This window comes from Heterocephalus glaber, unplaced genomic scaffold (genome assembly GCF_053883595.1).
Source record: "Heterocephalus glaber isolate CG9 unplaced genomic scaffold, H.glaber_assembly_v1.0 deba00001733, whole genome shotgun sequence".
Classification (NCBI taxonomy): domain Eukaryota; kingdom Metazoa; phylum Chordata; class Mammalia; order Rodentia; family Bathyergidae; genus Heterocephalus; species Heterocephalus glaber.
This window is the reverse complement of record NW_028258444.1, coordinates 4,401,251-4,425,797: the sequence shown is the minus strand read 5'-3', so window position 1 is coordinate 4,425,797 and position 24,547 is coordinate 4,401,251. Positions and strand designations below refer to the sequence as shown.

The window sequence follows — 24,547 nt, the reverse complement described above, 5'->3', positions numbered from 1 at the left end:
CTCCCCACAGCTGCTCTCCTCCCTGCTTGCATCTGTGTGGCCTTTGGCGAAAGACTAGACACCCAGTGTCATCCTCATCACACCTCTGCACCACTTGGTGACGTTCACAGACTTTGTAAAGATGCCTGTTGTATGACAGTTGGGCTCCAGGTCTCACCTGGTAGATTATTTTCATGTTTTTCAGCCCATATTGAGTTTGATCATGGCATACAGGAAGAATTTAAGAGGGAAGTGGTCCTAACTGAATGTCCTGTTCTTATGTTCTTTGGGGTCTAGGAGTCAGAGGCCAGTAGTTCTTTGGCCTCCTATGTGATATGTAGTGGGCTCACAACTATCTGTACATAAAAGAATAAGACCTTAGATTTTCTTTGTCTACCAATTATGGAATCTAAACAAGCTCATAAGCCCTCTCTTGCTATGTCCAAACCCTCACACATCAGCCTATTTCCATCTCTGCTGCCTTAGTAAATCAGGTTGCAGTCTTTTTTCACCTGGGTCACCATGGTGTCTTGTGAAGAAGCCATATTCGCCAGGCTCATGGCACCTGCCTGTAATCCCAGTATTAGGGAGGCTGAGGCAGGAGGCTCATGAGTTCAACCCCAGCCCCGAAAACTTAGTGGCTTATCAAGACTGTGTCTCAAAAAAGGTTGGAGATGCAGCTCAGTGCAGAGACCCTGAGTCCCTAGTACTGAAACAGAACAAAACAGCCAAGCATCAAAGAAGCCACATGCTTTTAGAACTCACAGCTTTAGGGCTTCCATCCAGCAAGTCAGGTAGCGGGTACGAGCTCCTCTTCATCAGATTCTAAGTCAGTGTTACTGGGATTCATGTCTGCAGTTCCTCTTACCACTGCTTTATTTCATTCTTATGCACAAGGGGCTACTAGGACAGCAGTAATTATAGCAGTCCCCCTTCATTTGTAATTTCACTTTATGCAGTTTCAATTAGCTGTAGTCAGCCATAGTTCAAATAAGTTAAATGAAATTTTGGGAGGGTTTCTTGGTTTTGTTTTATTTTGTTTTTTCATTCTACTGGGGATCAAACCCAGGGTCTTGCACATACTAGGCCAGTGCCCCACTACTGAGCTGGGTCCCCAGCCCCTGACTAAAAATAGAAAAATACAGGATAAAGAAAATGTATACACAACAGAGCACTACTCCACCATAAAGAAGGATAAATTGGACTCATTTTTATGAAAATGGATGCACTGGGGACCATAATGTTAAGTGAAATAAATCAGACACACAAGCTTAAAAATCATATTCTCTTACATAAGAAACCTAAAGTATAAATAATTTAAAGAGCAAAATAAAAGATAGATAATAGGAAATAGAAAGATAGATTTTTTGCAGATAAAAGTAGATCTAGAGTTAGGGAAAGGGAAAGTAGAGAAAGTATTAAATTTTTTAAAAAATAGGAAAACTAGGACCAGGGATATAGCTCAGTGGCACTGTGTGTACGTGGCAAGTGCAAGGTCCTGAGTTTGATCCCCAGTACCAAGGAAAAAACAGAAAAACTTTAATGTTGGTGATTTTTTTTTTTTTTTAAGGCAAGGTCTTGCTGTACAGTTCAGCCTGGCCTTGAACTCACAATGTAGCCCTGGCTGGCCTTGAATGCACAGCGATCCTCCTGCCTCCGGCCCTGATCCCTGGAAGTACAGGCGTGTATCACCACACTGGGCTGCGTTGATGATTTTTAGTTAGTGTCAGGGTTTTGCTGACCTCTGTGAGCCTATCTAGACAGTGCCCTCTTACACCTCTGGACATCCTTCCCATCCTTCAAGGCTCACACAGCCACCGTCTTGGTAAGGGCTCTGGGTGCCCAGACACCAACACTGTCCTTCCCTGGTGATGCTCTAGCTCTCACTCATCTTTCAGCCCAGCCCCTCCTTTTGCAATCCATGTTGTAAGTCTCCTGTCCCCTTGTATGAGGACTCCCCGAAAGCCAGGAACTCAGGGGTCTGTTTCCCTGGTGTGTGGCTCAGCGCATCTCTATAGTTGCAGGGAGAAGGGAAGTGCCCAGGAAAGCTGAGAAGGTGGGTGGGTCTGGTGCTGAGTAACCTGTGCTCCTGCCCACAGTGCCAGAACCTGGGGAAGCTCACCACTGTCCAGATCGGGCATGACAACTCAGGGCTGCTAACCAAGTGGCTAGTGGACTGCGTCATGGTCAGAAATGAGATCACAGGACACACATACAGGTGAGTAGGTGGCCTCAGGAGCCCAGAGTTCTTTGATAAGGATTTCTTTCTAAAGTTTTTCCACTGGCTTCTGAATTTAGTTTAGTCTCTTTGGATTTTTGTTTTGTTTATATAATGTAAATAGTCTCCAAAAATACTTTCTAAAAAAGCCAGGCATGCCAATATGTGCCTGTAATCTCACCACTCCAGGAGGCCAAAACAGGAGAATCGAGTTCGAACCCAGCCTGGGCAACTTGGAAACTTAGCAAGACCCTGTCTTAAAATTTAAAAAGGACTGGGATGTTGCTCAGAGTGAAGAAGGCCCTAGCTTCAATCCCCAATACCACCACCAAAACATCAAAATGTATTTGCGACTAATGCTTGGTCCACAAGTGTTGAAAAAGGTTGCTATAACTATGGGAAATTAAAGCTTAAAATATTCCTTTTTCACTGCTAGGAATTGAACCTAGGGCCTTCACACTGAGTTTCATCCCCAGCCTTTTTAAATCTATTTTGAGGCAGTGTCTCTCTAAGTTGCCCATGCTGGGTTCAAATTTGCGGCCCTCCTACCTCAGCCTCCTAGAGTGCTGGGATTACAGGCATCCCTCATGGCACCCAACTTCAAATACTTTTGCTAAGAGTAAAAGATGTATTGGTTACACTGAACACTGCCCTACAGGGACAGCCTCCTCTCTTCTCCTATGCCTTAACTCCCACCTTAATTTCTACTTTGAAAATATTCTTTCTACAACTAGCCAGAGTTTTAATAATAGACTATTTTAAAAATACATTATTTGAAGTGTTCATTGTTAAATAAGCAGTTCACAGGAGTGAAAGTGAAGGATTGGCATTTCTTTTTTGTCTGTTTTGTGTGTGTATGTGTATGTGTATGGGTGGCCTTTCTAACCCACTGACTAAAGCCAGTGCAGAGTAACTGTGACAGAGGCATTTGCTCTCCTCCCTGCCAGGTTCCCATGTGGGCGCTGGCTGGGGAAAGGTGTGGACGATGGGAGCCTGGAGAGGATTCTCATTGGGGAACTGATGGCACCGGCAGTGGAGGAGGACCTTGGGAAGCAGTGTCGGACCCCGCCCCAGCAGAAGTCACCCACCATGGCCCGGAGGCTGAGCATCACCTCACTGACTGGGAAGACTGCCAGTGAGTAGCTGCTTTTCCTGTTTCCCAGGTCAGCTCACACACTGCAGGCTTCATATGGTCAGTTCACAGAACACAGCTGTGTTTGTGAGTGTAGTGAGGGGACGGAAACAGAAGAATGCCAGGCATGGTGGCACACACCCGTGATCCCAGCTACTAGGGAGGCTGAAGCAGGAGGCCAGCAAGTTCGAGCTCAGCCAGGGCAACTTGATGACATAGTGAGACGCTGTCTCAGAATAAAATACAGAAAGGCCCAGGGATTTAGCTCAGTGGTGCCGCCACCTGCCTCGTAAGCGCAAGGTCCCGAGTTTGATCCCCAGTACCAAAAAAAAATAAAAAGAAAGAAAAGAAATAAAATAAAATACAAAAAGATCTAGGGATGTAGCATAGTGTGAAGGTCCTGGGTTCAGTCCCCAGTTCGGAAAGGAAGGAAGGAAAGAAATTTTAAAAGGGGGCATGAGGGAGAAGTATCTGTAGCTCAGTGGTAGAGCATGTGTTTATCATGCACAGAACCCTGGATTTTATCCCAAGATCCAAACAATTTTTTTAATTCATTAAAATTAGACTTCACCACTAACCATTCAGATTATTGCATATTCTGAGTTAGTCCAGTTTCAGGGAAGTGGGGCTGTTTTTGAGAGACCATTATCCCCCCATTTTTGATACAGTTTTCTTTCCTTGCTCAATAAGCAGAAAATTTTAACCCAAGAATCAGAGATGCCTAACTGGGTGTTTTCTCACAGCATGTGCTGGGAGATAATTGAAAGAGTTTTTGGAACAAATACATTCCTCATTTAGCAACCAAGTTCAGTTCCCTGGACCAGGTCATTAAGTGAATTGGTTGCTAAGTGTGTACAATATTCAGTATAAAGAAATGGTCAAAGGAAACTCCAACATGATGACCTGGCTCTTGTTTGCATAACTCTTACATGCAGTACTGTAATGTATAACAGAACATAAAACTACTGTACTGAACTGTACAGTACAGTCACAGAAATGACAGTGCAGTACTGTAGAAGCACCCACCATAAGTCGCAGTGCTGATCACATTCTTGTGTCATGAGCCCAAACGCAGGTCATAAGTCTGAACAGTTGTTAAATGGGTAGTTCTTAAATGAGTAATATCTGTAAGTTTTCAAAATAAACTTAATATTGAAAAGAGAAGAGAAAGACAAAGCTGCTGGGTAAAGAACCTACTAGGCACCGAAGGGGCTATAGTATCAATATTCAGTCATAAGACATTTGCATTTTAACAGTTTTTATGCCGTGGTGTAGAAATAATTTACTTCTATTTTACCTAAGGGACTGTTTATCAAAGAAATTCTCCAGCAGTTGAATTCAGAGATTCCCAGACAGTACCACATATACTTTTTTCCTTTATGCTATGCTAAGTAAATCAGATGTAATAGTTTACCACTACCAGGAAACACCAAAATACATCATTGTAGCTGGTAATGGTGGTACATGCCTGTGATCCCAGCTACTTAGGAAGCTCAGGCAGGAGGATTCAAAGTTTGAGGCCAGCCTGGACAGTTTAGTGAGATGCTTTTTCAAAATAAAAATTTTAAAATGGCTAGGGACTGTAACTCAGCACTGGAGAATTTACCTGTGTGAACCCCAGTACTCTACTGCAAAAAAAAAATGTAAAATAAATAATAATTTTTCTCTTTTTTCCACTTGTGACCCTGGATGGAATCTGTACTACTTCATGTTTTTTAACCATTCTTGGTGCAGCCTCAATGAGCGAGTGGAAGCAGGCACCAGCAGGCTGGCTGGGGAGGAAGGACCCCTCCCTGGAAAGCAGCACCCTCCAGGCTGGCGCACCAACCTCCAGCCTTGGCCTCTGCCCAACACTTGGGCTGTGAGTAGGGTAGGGGCATCTTTGCTCCGGAGCTGTGACAGCACCCACTCTTGCCCATTTTCCCTTCCCTGTTTGTGGCTGCAGGACTCTGGCTGCGGCCGGAGAGCCATCCTGCCCTGGGAGGGGCTCCTCAGAGACTCGACTGACACCTCCTGGGCAGGGTGTGTTTCCCGTGGGACAGCACAGCCACTGCTCCTTATTTTATAGGGCCTAATGCTGGACAGATCCAGGAGGGGATCGGAGAAGCCGTGAACAACATCGTGAAGCATTTTCACAAGCCTGAGAAAGAGGTATTGGGGTTGTAGAGCTGAGGACCTCAGAGCAAACTGCAGGCCCCTTGGAGCTGCCCTTGGGTCCCCTGAGTGGGGTTGCTCTAGGGTGTGCCTTAGTGAGGAGCCCAAGGCCTTCCCTTTGCACAGTGTATTACACTTCACAGAGGGGGAGCCTCACCCTGCTGCTCTGCGGAGAAAATGGCCTGGTTGCAGCCCTCGAGCAAGTTTTCCACCATGGCTTCAAGTCGGCCCGCATCTTTCATAAAAACGTCTTCATTTGGGACTTCGTGGGTGAGTTGGGCGGACATGTACTGCCACCAGGCCCTTGAAGGGCTTCTCAGAGAACACAGGGCCCAGGAACCTGGAGAAAACAGGCTAGTGATGAGGGGAGAGGCTTTAAAAATAAACATCAAGGGCAGGGGATTTAGCTCAGTGGCACCATGCCTGCCTCAAAAGCAAAAGGTCCTGAGTTTGATCCCCAGTACTGCAAACTAAATAAATAAATGAATAAACATCAGATCCACACTATCTTTGCTTTGCATTCATTCAACAGATGTTTATATTGCATACAGCATTCCAGACACCACTTTAGATCTTTAGATGTAGCAGAAACACATATAGTTGGCAGACTTATACTTTGTGGGGTGGGAGAACCAGTAGTTCACAAAATCTTAGCAAATATGGGGCCGGGAATTTAGTTCAGTGGTTCTGCCACCTCCCTCTCAAGCACAAGGACCCGAGTTCAATCCCCGGTACCAAAAGAAAAAAACAAACGAATATGTAATTTGTATGGTACATTAGAGCCAAATGTGGTGGTGCACAACTGTAATCCCCGCACTCTGGGAGGCTGAGGCAGGAGGATTACAAGTTTTAGCCCAATCTGGACAACTTGCAACTTACCCTGTGTCAAAGTTTAGAAGCAGGGAGGTGCTGTGGGCTGTGCATGTAGCTCGGTGTAAAGTCCCTGGGTTCAGTCCTCAGTGACAACAGCAAAAAAAATAGCAGTAAACCTTCCAGCCTTCTGGAATTAAGCCTTGATTGGAAAAGAATTCCTGGCAGCATATTGTTCCAGCATGGACCTGGACCAGAGAACTCACTCTAAACCAGTGATGGAGTTGTGAGTTTGATGTCAGGACTGGCTGCCCTGAGGGCTCACTAGTGTTTGCAGGATAAACTAGATGCTGGGGCTTCTTGTGAAGGAAGTGCTGGCGTGTATTGTGATGTGATTCTGTTTTCCTCCCCCAGAGAAAGCAGTTGCTTATTTTGAAACCACCGAACAGATTCTAGACAGTGAAGACGAAGTCCTTATTCAGAAATCATCCTACAAAACCTTCTGCCACTATGTGAATGCTATCAATACAGCACCCAGGAACATTGGGAAGGATGGCAAATTCCAGATTTTAGTTTGTCTTGGAACACGGTATAAAGCCAATTTTTTACTTTCCTCCTTTGATACTTGTTAAGCACCAGTCAGAAAAGATTATAACAAAGCTTGCCCTTGTCTTCCTTTCATTCCAACTTTTATTACAAAACTACTGTTTTCTGGCACCCTCCTGTCACTTCACGACTACCACTACATGTAGCATCCCATTTCCTGGCAAAGAGAGCAAAGAGTGCTAGGCTAGCAGGACACCCCACCAGACTCTGAAAGTACATCAGAGGGGCCAGGACCTACATAAACTCTCTAGAATGTGGGTATAGCTCAGCTGCAGGGCGCATGCCTGGGATTCCAGCACTGAGAGCCAGAGGTCAGAGGACTTCGAGTTTTAGCCCAGCCTGGGCAGCCAGACAATAGACGAGGTGTAGCTAGGTTAGCAGACTCTCCCAAGACACAGTGAGAAAGCAAAAGCCAGGATCTACTCCCATCCCCACTGGAGACTGGAGAGTCCCCACTGGAGTCTCCAAAGGTAGGTGGATACTAGGTAGAGCTGATTGGGCACATGTGCTGGCACACATGTACGTGTACTGTGGAGACCTTGTGCAGTGGATTCTCACTGCCATATCACTTTAGATTTAATAACATGATGGGGCCCTTGTATAAATGCCATCTTGTCTTTCAGACTATTTCCTACCCCTTTATTTTTTATTATAGTTTATGTACAGTAGTACTTTGGTTCACGAACACATTTGTTTGCAAACAATTTGCTTCACAAAGAGAAGCATTCAGCAAAATTTTGCTTCCATACACGAACTCTGAGCTAGGTGACAAACACGACTGTAGCCATCTTTCCCATAGGAACACAAACATGGCCATCTTTTCCAGAATTGTGGAATGAATGAAGTTCATGAACTGAGGTACCACTGTATTTGTGTTGCTGGAGATCAAACCCTGACCCTCACAAACTCTTAATGCTGAGCCATACCCCAGCCCTCCATACCCCGTTCCATACAGGGGAGTAAAGCCACAGCTTTTGCACTGGGTTACGTCTTCAGCCCTTTTTTTATTTTGACACCAGGTCTCACTAAGTTGCAATCCTCCTGTCTCAGCCCTCCAGAGTGCTGGGATCACAGGTGTGTACCACCACACCTGGCTTCTACCTCTTGTAAAGGTGGTAAGATCAGAATTTTCTTTTCTTTTCTCTTTTTTCCATGCTGGGAAAGCCCATGCCAGGGCTTCAGGTATACTAATAAGCAAGCGCCCTGCAGCTGAGCTGTACCCACATTCTCGAGAGTTTATGTAAGGTCCTGGCCTCTCTGAGACCCTCTCAGAGTCTGGTGGGGTGTGCTGCTCGCCCAGCACTCTCAGCACTCTCTCTTTACCAGTGACTGACCGACTTGTCTCAGGTTTCCACTTACAGTGGATGTGCATGGCCAGCCATACCCGCCCAGGGGACCGCAGCTGTGCATGTGCTCAAGCCAGCTCTGTCTGCTCCGCAGGGACCACCTGCTCCCACAGTGGATCCCACTGCTGGCTGAGTGCCCCGCCATCACCCGCATGTACGAGGAGAGCGCACTGCTGCGAGACCGCATGACTGTCAACTCGCTTATCCGGGTCCTGCAGACCATCCAGGACTTCAGCATCGCCCTGGAGGGCTCACTCATCAAAGGCGTGGATGTGTGAGGAGGGCTGGGCGGCCTGCCTGTGCCAGGCCCTCAGTGGATTTGTCTGGGCAGTGTGAGTCCTCAGGCAGCCCTATGGGCCCAGTGTGACGGTCCTCACTCGCAGCCAGGGCGGATCGCCCTAATGTAGTTCATTTGAACCTGGAATTTAGTATAAAATAGAGTATTTTCATGTGTTAGATGTGTGTAAATATGCTATCTTCTGTAAGAAATTCTGTTACCCTAATAAGATACTTTTCATAGATTGAATATTCCTGTGACTTAAATCCATAGTTTGACAGCGTTAGAGGTAGGGGAGTGGTGCTAGTCGGGAAGAAGCCAGTAATCCTGCTCACGTAGGTGCCAGGCAGCTGTCCCCAGGGTCACAGTGGCCTCCTCCCGGCACAGCCTCCTGGTACCCAGTGTACCAGTGGTGTAGCCGTCCTCAGCTTAAGTCATAAACATTCGGTACCTTTCAACTAGGACTCACTCTTCTAGTCTTTGCCACAGTTTTTCATTTGGCATAAGGAAAAGATAGAAAGTATTTTAAATACCAAACCCCAGGAGTTTGGCTGCACTGCAGAGAGAACAGGGCCAAGATAGACTCACTCCATTCTTGGCATTTTTGCTTCTGTTACTGGAGGGACTGGGGGAGGTTTTCAGAGTGTTAGCAGCTCCCTTCTGGCTTCTGGTGTCTTCACCTGGCATCTGTGCTCTGTGGAGCCCGTACCCTGGGGGTCACAGGAGCCCCTTGGCCTGCCCGTCCCCCTCCAGAAAGGGAACCTGGAGAAGGCCTTGGCTCTGTGTGGCCTGGAATGTTTTGTGAAAGTATCTGTTGACCATTATAATGCAAATAACAGAAGGAGAGGGGAAGAATGAACCCTTGCGGGTGTCTCAGGGCAAGCTTTGTGTCCCTCTGTGAAAAGGGGTATAATGTGAAACAACAGCCAGAGACAGTAAAGGCCACTGCCGCAGGAACTGCCTGAATGCAAATGAACCAGGAGGCAACCGTTTTGAAAGACCAAAAGTTGCAGGTAGCTTTCCAATTTGATGGTTTGGTTTGGTCTTGGTTTTGGTCTTTTGAGAGGGTCTCACTAAATTGCCCAGACTGGGCTCAAGCTTGCCATCTTCCTGCCTCAGCCTCCTAGACTGCTGAAATCCAGGCCTGCTCCACACACCGGACCAGTTTGGTAGTTTATTAAGAAGCTAAGTGAATCTAGTGTTAGCTGGTTCCCTTAACTTGTCTTCAGGCAGGTCCTGGAACTAATGAGACAGTGGCACGGTGTTAGCAAAACTGTCTCAGCAGAGCTCAGCTTTTATCCCCTGTGTGGCTGAAAAAGTGAAGCCAGGGCCTCACAGGACCCTGTAGGACAGGAAGGCCCTGGGCTTCACCAGCACCATTATTTCCCTCAGTTCCCGGAGGAAGGGAGTAAACAAGTGCCAGGAACCCTGGCACATCCCCTGTGACGGGCAACTTCTGACCTGGTGCTGGGAGGAGAGGGCTGCCAAGCGCTGAGTTGAGACCAGGGGAGGAGCACAGAAGGTTTGGTGACCTGAGTGACTGAAAGCAGTACATGCCGAAGTGGTACAGCTGCCCTAGGGCCCGGAAGTCTGCCGTAGGAGGCATCCAGAGCCTGCTTCCCTTGGGCCCTGGCTGTGTTTGGTGATCACCGTCCAGGCTACTTGGGTGAGCCCAGAGGATCAGAGTTCAAAGGCAGACTCAGCAACAGAAACCACAGGTGGTCCAATGCAGTGTCACCCTTGCCACCTTCCCCACTTTCCCCCCTGTACAGATGGAAGCATGGTGCCTGAGGACTGAGACTCAGTGCTGGCCCTACCCCTGCTGGCCATGGTGCTGCTTGTTATACCAGGCTGCAGGACACCAACCTACAAGGCATTCTGTAGTCTTTTTGTCCTTTGATTTTTATGTATCCACCTATACAGACAGAAAATAATATTCCCTTTATATTCATTTATAAGGACTGATAATTCATCAGAAGTTACATCTGTTGTAAAAACTGGGAGCAAAGTTGCATGGGGGCCCCATGGGTGACAGCTCATTCTTTTGGATAATTCCAGTGGTAGTAAATCAGCCTTTCAGAATAAATTTAATATTGGAAATAACATAAAGTCCTTAAGATCCAAGTTAGATGCATAAAAAAGAATGCTGTAACTGGGTTTGGGGTCCCTGCGTGTGATTATAATTTAATTTTCCTGTGGCTTATAACTGTCTCTGACCCAATACCAAAATATTTTGAGTAAGCGAGTAGCAGAACTCTTGAATAAATGCCCATCACCGCTCAAGCTGACTTTTTGATGGACCATATGCACTTAGAGGAATCCTCTCTGCTATGTTAATTTTTTTTTTTTTTTTTTCGGTACCGGGGATCAAACTCGGGTCCTTGCGCTTGCGCAGCAGGTGGCGAAACCACTGAGCTACATCCCCGGCCCCCTGCCCCCTGCTACATTAATTTTTAAAATCAGTATATTGCTTTAGAATTACATCTCAGTAAATAGCCAATGCTGTCTTTGTCCCTCCTCCCACTTCCAAATAAATTAAAAGTTAATGCCTGGGACCATAAATAGTATTTTCACATCATAATAGCTTGAGGAAAAATTGTTTTAAAGTGGAATTGCTGGGCTGAGAGTATAGCTCAGTGACAGAGCACTTACCTAGCATGCCCTGGGTTGCACCCCTGCAAAAGTAAATACAGCTGTGCCTCGGTTTATGAACTTAATTTTTTTACAGTTTTGGGGAAGATGGCCGTAGTCATGTTGTCATCCAGTGCAGAGTTTGGGAACAAGCAAAATTTTGTCAAACGCTTTTGTTTACAAACAGAAGTGTTCATGGACTGAGGTATGCTACTGTAAATAAATACATGGCCAAAAAGTTATCTCCTCAAAAATGCATTCTATGTGCTTTTTATATGTTCCGAAACCTACATTCCCACCCTTTCTGACACAGTGGTGTTACCCAATTTGGGCATTGTGTGAAACCCTGTGTCCAGGATCTGGGAGGGGCAGGCAGTGTTAGCACGCAGCTCTTGAGTGGGAGAAGTAGGCTCCCAAGAGCAAAGCCAGCCTCCTGCCCTTTGTCTCATTGGTAATGAGAGTTTGATACAAGAAATCAAAATGTGCAAAGGCTTGGATTTCCCTCTAAATTTTATTTTAAATATTTCACACATTTTATACCTTTTGTAGTCCTGTGGTGTTTCTTTTAACATGGCTTTTTAAAAATTGTTTTAATGAATTTCTGTCACTATGTGAATGATGTAGGGGAAATACTGAATTGCTCGTATTTCCTTTTTTGGCAATAAAGCACTATTGTATGTAACTGTAAGTGAAAAAGAGGCTGAGACTATGCAGAATAGCCTATGTGTGGTATATTTTGACACCCTAGGATATTTTGAAACATGAGGCTATAGACAAGGACCTCAGATCCCCAGGGATGTTTTTTTTTGGTACCGGAATCAAACTCGGGACCTCACGCTTGCAAGACAGGCAGTGGAACCACTGAGCTAAATCCCCAGCCTGGGATGTATTTATTTGACAGCATTGAGAATATAGCTCTTCATAATGAAATACCTTCTTCGACTAAGAAATGACTTTTCAGTAGATTTTTTTCATTTAGAAAACTGTGAGTATTTTCTGTGAGGTTTACAGAAACTAGCCTATCCTTTTCACCATGTTGAAGGGACAATCAGATCTGTAGTATTTACATCTCAGTATTAACACACCCTCATTGATTGAGAATGAGTCTGGAGCTCTTCTCTACATCCATGAAGTGAATCCTATCCCTACATCGGCTGCCTGGCTCTCACATAAGTATGTACCATTATCATTCAGTGTACATAGACAGGAAGGATAGCAAACTACTAGTTCCTTTATTCCTATTCAGATACACTTATAAATCTGTTAAACTGAATTCCAAGTTTTTGAAGAGGTTGCTATTGCATTGTAATTGAAGGAGTCCAAGGAGGGCTGGGGCTGTAGCTCAGTTGTAGAGCACATACTTAGCATGCACAAGGCCCCAGTTCAATCCCCAGCACCACCAAAACACCATAACATTGAGATATTGATACCAGCATGAAAACAACTCGTCAAGTAAAGTTTCTCCTGCTTGAAGCAATCCAGTATATCCTCAGGTTATTAGGAGGGAATAACACTTGGTCCAGTTAACTGAGTGTGCTTGTGTGTTGGACCCTATCTTAATTCTACACATCACATCTTGTTGACAGTAGAGAAGTACAGTAAGGAGTTCTGTTGTCAATCAAATGAGGGTGTGAAGCAGAAAAAGTCCTCTGTGTTACACTTGAACCATGTATAAATGTAGCCTGTGTCTTTAAATTAGCATTTCTGCATTTAAATTATATTTTTCCATTGTATTGTTAACAAAGTGTATCAGAACTGGATTTTTTTTTTCCTCATCTGAACATAATACAGAATTTAAAGAGTATTGTGATATTAAGCACTTTAACATATCAGACAAACCAACGTGGGTTTTTCAGGTTTTGGAGTACATTTAAATATGACTTTTCATGCTTTGTTCTTTACAAATAAAATTGTGGGGTTGATACTTTCTTTTGTTTTATTATTGGAGAATTTTTACCAAGTGTTTCACAGGGCAGACGACTTAAAAAAAAAAAACAAAAAAAAACGCAGAGATCAAAACCATTATTTAGTTTAAAAAGTGTTGGGCAACTGGTTATCCAGATGGGAAGAAACTGAATCTTAGTTACACCACACAGAAAAAGCAGTACTTCGAATTACATTAAGGCTTTCACCTGATTGACCAAGACTCATACACATCCTAAAGAGTAATCTGCTTTGCTCACAGTAAATCTAATTCAAATGTTAATCTCATTCCCCCAAAACACCATAGTATTCAGAATAATGTTTGACCAAATATCTGGGTATCCTGGCCCAGTCAGTTTGACTCATAAGATTAACTATCACAAATAATAACAAAAAAATGGAATGATGGAGGATTTGCTACCAAGTAATGAAAAGAACTCCAGAGGGCGTAAGAGTAGCATATACAGGGAACAGCCACTAAGCCAAGGGCTGAGGCAGGACAACCTGAAAGAACTCCCAGCCTAGGTTGCCCAAGATTTCATGAGCGGTCACAGCACTGCCCACTGGGTGGCAGAGGGTACTGAGACAGACACAGTGCTCAGCTATCATCCATGGGGTGACCTGCCACAGAATTTGCTGACAAACCACTGCAAGGGGCACCAGAGAAGCTGTTCAAGAAGTGCTGCCCCAGTAACTCTCGGAGGAGGTCCATGGTGGAGAGGCACAGCTTTGGGGCTCTGCAGAAGGGAACACACCAGAACTGGAAGAGCGCTCTCCTCCAGTGCAGCCTCCTGATACAGGGAGGTAGCATCGTGCCAGCTGGCAAAGGGAATTGCTTTCCACAGGGTCTAGGTCTGTCATTGCTCACCAGGCAACAAGGACTTGATTTTGAGCCAGGCGTGATAGCAGACTCCTATAATCCCAGCACTTTGGGAAGCAGAGGCAAGAGAACCAAAAGTTCAAGCCAAGCCCAGTAACTTAACAAGGCCTTGTCTCAAAAAATTTTTAGAAAGGCCAGGGATCTAGCTCAGTTGTTCTCCCACCTGCTGCGCAAGCGCAAGGACCCGAGTTCAATTGCCAGTACCAAAAAAAAAAATTTTTAGAAGAGCTGGAGATGTAGCTCAGTGTAAAGACCCTGGATTCAATCCCCAGTACCAATCAATCAGTCATGAGCTGAATGAAAGCAAAGCATGTCATCATTTGTAGGCCATATCTAAAACAGAAAGGGATGTTAGCACAGAAAGAAGCTATGTTAGCTTCCTTCTTAATAAAGTAGAAGACACAAAATGACAGAGCATAAATCAATGAAATTGATAAGCCTCTACCCAGACTGACTGAAAGCAAAGACAAGCCAAAAATGACCAATATGAGGAATGAAAAGATAACAACTGCAGATCCTGCATATATTGAAAGGATTATATGGAATATTATGAACAATCTTTTGGCAGAATAATTCTGCAACTTACATGAATGGATACAATTCTTGAAGTCATGAACTACCAAGGCTCACTTAAAAAAAAGATAACCTAAATCTCCTGTATCTAAAGAAATTGAATTTGTAGTTAGCTCTGTCAGAAAGAAAGCTCCAGGCCCAGATAAATTCACTGGGAAAAGCCTACCAAAACTTGAAGAGAAAATAGTAAAAACTTCTCAAACTCTTAAGACTGATGTAAAAGAACAGTAGTACCTCAGTTCACAAACTCAATTCACTCCACGATTCTGTGTGGCCAGTTTATGTTGGTGTGGAAAATATGGCTACAGTCATGTTCATCACTAATGCAGAGTTTGCAAACAAAAAATTTTACAGATGCTTCTGTTTGCGAAGCAAATTGATCACAGCCAAAAGCATTCATGAACCAAGGGACCACTGTGTATCTCAGGTCCTACAGTTGCCATGATAACATACTACAGACTGCCTTGCTTAAGCATCAGGACTTTTTTTTCCAGTTTTGAAGACTCTGACATCAAGATATTGGCAGTGTGATCTCTCCTAAGATCTCTCTCCTGGACATGGCAATGCCCATCTCTCGGTACTATTGCAGGTAGGTAAGTTAATTAGACAGGGCCAGCCCACAAGAAGCCAAAATGGAGGAGAGTGAAGACACATTCACTGAAGGCCAGCATTGTAAAAGAGAAATTAGCAGTGATTGATATTCTAAACAGTTATCAATCACCTGGGGGAGCCAAGGTATTAACCCAGCCTCTCCAGGAACTATCCCTGACCCACCCTTACTGAAAATCCTTGTACACTTGCTATGTGACTTGATTCCCCATTTGACCCCCATTTAATCAGTATTACCTGGGTGACTGTATTTGTAATCTTATTGGTTGGTCATGGTTTTGTCCCATCTTATGCCCACCTTGTAAGTTTCCATTGGGTCTTACAGTTTTGTCCCACTTTGTACCCGCCTCACCACATGGCTTTGCTGTATAAAACATCTTTGAACCATGGGGTGGGCAGGCAACCCACTTTCCAGTCCCCTTTCTGTCTCTCAGGCAGAAGCTTTCTTTCTCCCAATAAATTTTTCCTACTCTTAACCTCTGTTGTTCCTAGAATTTATTCTTCGATTTTAGAGAACACAAACTTGCGTTTCAGATACCTAGTAGGTTTGGGAGTTACATCTTTTCCCCTGTATCAGTACCGTTGTCCCACAGCTCTCCTCTGGGTGTGCCTGTGTCACCATTTCATCTCATAGTCATATTTGATTAGCACCCACCCTAATGACCTCATTTTTCAGTAGCTCTTTAAAGACAGGTCAGATGTCCAGGGGTTTACAACTCTGATATCTGAATTCTAGGGAACTCTTTCTACACTGCTGGTGGGAATGTAAACTAGTTACAACCAGTATGGAAATCAGTGTGGAGATTCCTCAAAAAACTAAAAACAAATTCCATTCGACCCAGCTATTCCCCTTCTAGGTATCTTCCCAAAAGAGTTAAAGACATCATATTACAGTGTTCCACGCATACCCGTGTTTGTAGCAGCACAGTTCATAATAACTAAATCTTGGAAGCAGCCTATATGTCCCATCAAGAGATGAAATAACAAAGAAAATGTGCCGTTTATACACAATGGAGTACTCCTCTGCTGTAAAGAAGGGTAAACTTGAGTCACTTTAGGAAAAAGGATGCATATTGAGACTCTAAAATGAAATAAATCAGATACACAAGCTTAAATCTCATGATTTATATGGGAAACCCAAAATAAAAGATAATGGGAAATAGATCTTTTGTAAAAGGGAAGGGTACCAAGAGATGGAGGGAGGGAAGGGAAGGGAATGAAAAAGGAATTAAGATGTGTATGTACCGACTTCCCACAATGAATATAATCCCATTACCAGGAAGTCCGAGGCAAGAGGATCACTTCAAGGTTGAGACCAGTCTAGGCAACATAATGAGTTCAAGTCCAGCCTGAACTACATAACTAGATCCTGTCTCAAAGAAACAACAACAACAAAAAGTAATCATGTATTGCAAACAGATACTAATAAAAATAATTTTTAAAAAATAGAGGACCAGAGATTTACCTCAGTAGTTTTGCTGCCTGCTGCTCAAGCGCAAGGACCTAAGTTCAATCCCCAGTACCAAAAAAACATAAATAAATAAATAAATAAATAAATAAATTAGATACTGCTATGGAAAATTAAAATAATAATTTTTTTTTTGGTACTGGGGATCGAACTCAGGACCTTGTGCTTTCGAGGCAGGCGGCAGCACTACTGAGCTAAATCCCCAGCCCTAAAAATAAAAAATTTTTAAATAATAAAAAATAAAAATAGGGCCAGGGATGTACTATGACATCATTTCTCTGCAGACTTGTCTGTAGAATTCCATCAGAATCTCAGAAGTCTTTTTCTTTTCTGTTTTTGAGGCAAACTAGCAGTCTGGGTTGTATACCAGCCCTGGTGACACTGATGTGATAAAGTTCTAATAACCATCTACCATCCCTCTGGCCCTCAGCAATGTTTATTATGGGTTTTTTTGTAGAATTTAATAAACTGATTCTAAAACTTACATTGAAATTTAGGGTCAAGGATGTGGCTCAGCGGCCCCGCACCATGCCTGCCTGGCAAGTGCAAGGTCCTGGGTTCAATTCCCGGTACCAGAAAAAAAAAATTCAGAAGATCTAGAAGAGCCAAAATAACTGATGAAGAGGAAAAATGTGAAAGACTTAACACTACCTGATTCTAAGACTAATAACGAAGTTGTAGTAATAAAGGCAGTGTGGAGAAAATGAGGCAAAACTACACAAATTACACCAGACTACAGTGGTAGACCTGTGTATATATGGCCAATTGTCTCAATGAAGTTGCAAGGGCAATTAAATGAAAAAAAAGGTCTCTGTGCATGGTATGGAGCAGCCATATACAAAAGAAGTCAACTTGATACACACTTCCCATCATATACCAAAAGTAATTCAGCATGGATTATAAACAGAAGTATAAATCCTAAAATACAAAACTTGTAAAAGAAAACACGGGATAATACATCAACATAAGTTCTTGTGTTTAGAGAGGAAACATTCTCCGGTTAAATGGAAAATTGTGTAAGTTGCTTCCGCAAAACTTTCCTTCTGAGCAGAGTTGGTTTGTTTGGCAGAACTGAGGAACAAACCCAGGACCCCAAGGATAATGAACTACATACCCAGCCCTGTAAGCAGCTTTGTAATAAATGTCTCATTGGAAACTCCTGGCCCTCCTTCACTTTGCTCTAATTTCCCTTCCCAGGTAGAATCTGTATGGATTCCAGCATGTCCCAGGTTCTGAGTTACTCCTTCCATCCCAGCTGACATCTGGATTGATTAGTACCAGATACGAGACACACACTGCTGCTCCAACAGTTGGGCTCCAGTGAACACAAATCGAGGAAGGTGGCCATGGTCATTTGGGCTGTCTGAGGGCTGACATTGGACGGGGTGGAGTTCAGTGGCAGAGTGTGTGCTTAGCACTCGTGAGGCCCTGGGTCCCATTCCTGCATCACACCAAAATGAATGAATAAAAAAACAAAGCAGGTGGTTTAGAAACAGACATTACAGTTGACTCTCAAGTTACAACCAGCCTAACATACAAACAACTTGGGTTACTTCAGGAATTTTAGTTTTAACGTATGACCAAAATCTTGAGTTATGACCCAAATGCCGGCCGTTTGTGCTTCCAGATGGTCTCAGAGAAAGATTTAACCCTTAAAGAGTTCTGGAATGGGGGCTGGGGATTTAGCTCAATGGTGCCGCTGCCTGCCTCGAAAGCGGAAGGTCCCAAGATCGATCCCTGGTAAAAAAAAAAAAAAGTACTGGAAGGAACTTTACAACATCCTTTCCTGTGTGGGGTTAACTGAGAAGTCCTGGGCCAATGTCTCTCTTAAGGACACTGAAATCTACCTGTTACAAGAGAGAGACTTTGAAGGCCATGTAGAGGAGCCTGAGCCTTCAACAGACTGACTTGAGTTACAACCAGCCCTTGAGAGCGAATTGAGTTTGTAAGTCAAGGGTCCACTGTATTTCTCACCATTCTGGAAGACAAGGAAGTCCAAGGTTATGATTGCTGATGTCTGAGGAGGCTAGTGCCCCAGGAAAGGGGAAACAATCTCTCTTGCCTTTCACGAGGGATTCAGTCTTGTTCTGGTAAATCCCTAGAGTGCCATACTGCTTGGATACAAAAGGAAAGGGGTAGGGGTAGTGGGAGGCACAGGGGAAAGGAAAGAAGGGAAAGGAAAAAATGATGAGAAATGGAAAAAACGGAAATAAAGTCTTTGTAAATAGGGAAGGGTGGAGGGCGTGAAGGGAGGGCTAGGAATGGGGAAAAAATAAGAACCAAGATGCATTATGTAAAGGGACAATTCCCAATGAGAAATGTAATTGTGTTGTATACCTACAACGTACCACTAAAAGAATTTAATACAAAAAGAAAAAAAGGAATGAACTATTGATATATGGAAAAGAAAGAAATTTACTGAATGATATGAATTTGGGGAAAATACAAACACCGTGAGCATGGCAGGGGTCAAGCTTGGTGCTTCTAAGTCCAACCAAGAATCTAGCAGATCAGGTTCACAGCAGAGGCCTCACTTTGAAGAGAGAAGAATCTGCTAGGCCCTGGATGGCATGGACTTTGCCCAAATGTGTGTTTTTGAAAGATATTTAGGAGAACAAAAAGATAAGTTACAGCCTGGTAGGAGACACTACCAAATCACATATCCATATCCATAGTATATAAAGAACTCTCAGAATGCAATAGAAAGATCAATGGCCCAACAAGAAAGGGCAGATATCCTGATGTACCCTTAACCCAAGAAGATACAAGGACATCAAAAGCACTCACACTTCTGCAAGGCTCCACCACGTTCTCTTGGGCGAATGTCACAGGGCTGTTGGCCTGGGCCTTGCCAAGCCCAAAATACAGCAACTTTGATTTTGTTTTGTTTTGCTTTTGTTTTGGTCTTGGTTTTGATTTTTGAGACAGGGTCTTGTTATGTAATTCAGGCTGGCCTTGGACTCAGTGATCTTCCTGCCTCAGCCTTCCAAGTCCTGGGATGATGCGCTACCAGGCCCAGCAAAATATGGCAACTTTGAAAGATATTACCAGGTGACTAAAGTCAATCAAAAACACCCAGAACACTACCAAGTCTATAAAAATGGCAGCGGCAGCAAAATATACCTGAGAGGGAGCAGAGACTGGCTCGAGAATATAGAACAGTATCTTGGCTCTGTGTGACAGAGCAGAGATAAGGTACCTGAAGACAGAAAAATCCTCCTCTGGCCAGGACTGGTATCACTCACTCCTCTGTCATGACACAGATGGAAAGTGAGGTGGTGACCTCATGGCAGCCAGAAGACGTCCCACTGGTTGGGGCTGGGAGAAATGCAGGGCATGAAGACCTGGGCGGAGAGCTCCCTGCTTAGGGGGTGGCTGGGGCACTGGCCTTGAGTTCTGTGCTCTGGCTGTGAGATGATGCAGGAGCCATTGTCTTTGATTGATTCAGGTCCAACATCTCCTGTAGGATAGGACAGCCCACTTTTTCTCTTAACTCCACTGCAAGTGCCAAGAGCTCGAGCATCTCCAAGGACACAGAGACTGACATGCTGCACGGGGCCAAGAACGCCACCTCCCCAGCACCCTCTGTCCCTGAGCAGCATGCAAGGACACCACAATGGACACCTGCCAGTGCGCTCCCAAGATGACTGATGCATTAACTCTGACATCTGCCCAGCCATCAGCGCAGAAGAGTCAGCTGGAATCAGCTCTGGGTTCCTGAAAGTCAAGTTCTGACCTCAGGAAAGGGGGGAAGAAGGAAAACAGCAAGCTGATTCTGTTTTTAGGCTTCTACTGTCTGGCAGAAAAAAACTGGGCCGCTGTTTGAATTACTAAAGGCAGCGCGATGCTTGTCAGCTATCTTAGGTAAACAACTTTCAAAAAGGGAAAAGCACTCAGAAAAGATACTCGAAATTACTGACCATTTTGGAAAAGAAAACCAAAACCAAAGTGCCACCACACACCTCCAATGGTGGCACAGTCCCTCGGGACTAGGGGCCAGCCACCTGAGAAACAGAGAGGCAGTCCTTCCAAGGTCAGAAGGTCTTGGCAGGTTTCTGTAAAAGTCAATGATCTCGCCTTTCTACTTCTAAGTAATTGCCAGAGAAATAAGAGCATCTGTCCCTACAAATATTTACACATGAACATTCATCAGTTTTATTTGTAATAACCAAAAACACTGTAGTCAACTCAGGAAGCACAACAGATGTGTGGGTAAACAGACTGGGAAATCCATACAAAGAGATGCTGCTCAGCTACAAAACAAAATGAGCTATTGATATATGATGAAAAAAACCTTAATAAATTATATGCTTTAAATATGTGCAATTTATGAAACATCAATTAAAGCACAGGGGTTTTTTTGTTTGTCTTTGGTTTTGGGGGGGGTTGGTTCCGGGGATCGAACTCAGGACCTTGTGCTTGCGAGGCAGGTGCAGCACCACTGAGCTAAGTCCCTGGCCCCACAATATGTTTTTTAAACCTAATGGAAAAGTTGAGAATACAACGAAGCGTGCTGGTGCAGGCCTATAATCCCAGCACTGTGGGAGGCTGAGGCAGGAGGATCACAAATTCAAGCCCAGCCTGGGCAACTCAGTGACAGGAAGACTCTGTGTCAAAAGGGTGGGGGGGGTGCAAAACTCAGGGTTCAATCCCCGGTACCACACACGCATACAGAGAACACATACTTTGTAACTAAGATGAAAAGGAAAGCCCTAGCTTACTGACCAGGCAGCCCCTTCCGCCCCATTCTGTGTGCTTCCCAGACCCGTGACTGGTTTGTCCAAACGCATGTGGACACTGCAGAGCCGGGAGCAGGCACACACCACTCATTCCAGCATTCAGCAGGCTGAGACAGAAAGATCACTATGAGTTCAAGCCCAGCTTGGACTACACAGGGAGACCTTGTCTCAAAAAAACTAAAACTCAAAAACCAAAAACGCAAACAAGAAGGCAGCAGTGGAGCACTGTCCAGTCTCCATGAACGGGAAGGCAGGGCAGGTGGCCATGGACGGACCCAGCTGCCCTGGGACACCACAGGTCAGTTAGGAGTTGCAGCCAGGTGCCCTTCAGAGACCAAACACTGCTGCTTCTGCAGGTCCGCCAAGCTTGTGGTCTCTGTGTCACTGAGGGGGAGATGGATCTCTGAAAGTCAGGAGCCTTCTTCCCAGGGTAGGCTGCTCCTCCAGCTTCCCCATGGGGACAGCAAAGGCCCCCCCGTTCTGCCTCTCTTAGCTGTGAGGAACAGACTGGAAGGTGACACCTGCAAGGCAAGCAGCCCGTGGAGGGCGGGGTATGTGGGTGTATGTGTGTCCAAGTGTCTCTGTGTCTGTGTGCATCTGTGTCTCTGTGAATGTGTGTGTACGTGTGTACATCTGTGGTTGTGTGTGTGGTACTGGGGACTGAACCCAGAGCCTTCGCACACTGAGCTGCATCTCTAGCCCTTTGTTTTATTTCGAGACAGGGTCTTGCTAAGTTGCCCAGGCTGGGCTGGGATTTGCAATCCTGCCTCTGACCCACAGAATGTGGGGATGACAGGCAGAAGCCTCCAGGCTGGAGGAACTAGGTGTACCCTTGGGCCCAGGAGGAAGAGGCAGGAAGGGCAGGAGGATGAGAGCGCAAGGTGCCCTTGTCCATGGTCTCCTTGTGTGGCTCCCTCTTCCCCCATAAAAACCTGCACCCCTGAGGAAGGTGGGGTGCAGCTGTGCAGCAGGAGAGACCCCTCCGTCCTTTGCAGCTGGCCTCCAGGTCCCTCGGAGCAGTGAGAGCACAGGCGTGAGGCCACCCTCCTGCTCTCCTCACTGTGCGCAGCACCTTGCTCCCCCCGACACCCGGCTGCACCGTGGGTCTCTTCTGTGGGAAATGATGTACAGACCACTGCAGCAAGCCCAGAAGCTCGCACGCCACATCCCCAAACACCGTCTCCTCCTCTGAACTACCTGTGTGATCTCTCTCTGCCATCCCTTCATTTTTAATATATATGCTTGTGTTTTGGGTTTGTTTTTTTTTTTGGTACCAGGGATCAAACTTGGGACTTTGCGCTTTTGAGGCAGGCAGTGGAACCACTAAGCTAAATCCCCAGCCCGCTTGTGTTTTATAATTCAAGAAAAAAATTTTTTTTCAGTACTGAGGATTGAACCCAGGGCCTTTGCACTGAGCCACATCCCCAGCCTCTTTTTATTTTTCATTCTGAGATAGGATCTTACTAAATTGCCCAAACAGGACTCAAAATTGGGATCCTCCAATTTTGAGGATCAACCTCCCAGAGTCCTGGGATTACAGGTGTGCACCACTCTGCCCGAATTAAAATGTTTTAAGCTATTAATTCTATGTCTGCAATCATATGATATAAGTATTTTCTTTTTCCTTTTAATTTCTAGTGTTTTGCTGCTTGGGAATTTTTAGTGTTTATTTCAGTCCCCCACCCTCACCCTCAGCTTCACTGCAGGCTGCTTGTGCTGGGCTTCAAGCTCTGGCCCACAGGGGAGGTGGAGGCCAAGCTCAGTCCCTCCCTCTGCTTCCTTTCGTAGTTACTGTTGTCTTCCAGGGGACGTCAGTGCCTCTGGGGGGGGCTTTGGGAATATTTTCTCAGCTCTGGAACAGTGCCTGCCTTGAGGTCTGGCCCACTGAGTTTCTGCCCTGCTCTGGTCCGGTTTGTCTCTGAGGACTGGGTGGATCCAAGGTGGCTGTGAGGCCTGGGCGAGCACCGGGGGTCTGGGGCCAGCCTGGGCTACAGAACCAGCCCCTGCCTCAGACGATGACGATGATCAGTACAGCATTCCCGCAGACCACCTCTGCCTCTGCTAGTCCCTGGTTCGGAGTGACACCTGGCACCACGGCAGTGACAGCTGCTGGGCGGACAGCCAGAAAGAGCCACGAAGGAGCAGAAGAGTGACTCTTAAGTGCCTATCCATCAGCCACCCTCCCTCTTCCTTTCCCGTCTTCCGGCCTCGCCCATGAGTGGAGACGCTGGTCTCTACCTCTGCTTCCGGCCAAGGAGACAGTCCCCACCGTTCAGTCTGCTCCATCTCCTCACTGGTTCTGCGAGAAAGAACCCAGTTTGGGTCAGAAATCAGTGAGGGAGGGTCCAGAGCTGCAGTAATGGTCTTGTTTATCTCAGAGCTGTGGTGAGAAAGAATGGACCCTCATCAATGTTCATTCCAACAATGCTGCGCCATGCAGGGGCCTGCTCTGTCCATGCCCTCGCAGGCTTCAGCCTGCATGGCTTTGAGTCCCTTTGAGGCGAGAAAACTCTAAACACCTTCCCCAGGAAAATGCACCTTTGTGTACAATCAGGGAGCTCAGAGAACCCTGCTCCTATTCTGTTTACCTACTTGAGACAGGGTCTCACCATGTGCCCACACTGGTCTCCAGCTGGAGATGTGAGCCTCCTGCCTCAGATTCCAAGCAAGCTAGGACACAGGTGCACTCCACTGCCCTGCATAAACTGCCTTTTCAGACTCCTGAGTCAAATGGACGGCACAGGGACTTCCCAGAGTGAGTCTCTCCCTCAAGGGCCAGAGCCCAAACCCCCACAGGACAGAGCTGGGCTCCCTGCCGGGCAGGAGAGGTGGGGCCATGGACAGGGAGGGGCTCCCCATGACAGCCGAGTTGCAGCCCACAGCAGGATCACAAGTAAATGTTCTCACCCTGGTCTGAAGTAGCCCCTTGAAGGAAAGGCTGGCTGTGGGTCTGAGGCCAGCTAAGGGGAAAGAAGTGCAGAGTGTGGGGAGCTCCCCTGGCCTGTGGACTCCTCCTCCCCCAGCCGTGGGCCTGTGTCCACACTCACTCCCAGCGTCCAGAACGTCCTTGCCTGTCCTGCACGTCCTGCAGGCTGCACAGTCTCCCTCCCCTCACCTGGGGTGCAGCCTCTCCACCCACACAGGTTCTCACAGCCCAAATCCTGGGGCTCCAGCCCGCTCCACTCTGCTGGTCAGAGACAGG

The 24,547-nt window shown here is 45.7% G+C and overlaps 1 protein-coding gene across 3 annotated transcripts in view; it reads left to right on the top strand.

The window, feature by feature from the left end:
* The window catches only part of Dennd5b (DENN domain containing 5B), a 187,217-nt gene extending 174,136 nt beyond the window's left edge, over positions 1-13,081 (top strand). For all 3 annotated transcript variants that reach the window (XM_004855049.4, XM_087199946.1, XM_004855048.4), the window contains 6 exons: positions 2,079-2,197; positions 3,145-3,332; positions 5,398-5,480; positions 5,627-5,753; positions 6,708-6,882; positions 8,340-13,081. In XM_004855049.4, the coding sequence (XP_004855106.1) occupies positions 2,079-2,197; positions 3,145-3,332; positions 5,398-5,480; positions 5,627-5,753; positions 6,708-6,882; positions 8,340-8,523 (876 nt within the window). In that variant the 3' untranslated portion in view covers positions 8,524-13,081. The remainder of the gene's footprint in view (positions 1-2,078; positions 2,198-3,144; positions 3,333-5,397; positions 5,481-5,626; positions 5,754-6,707; positions 6,883-8,339) is intronic.
* The last annotated feature ends 11,466 nt before the right edge of the window (positions 13,082-24,547 follow it).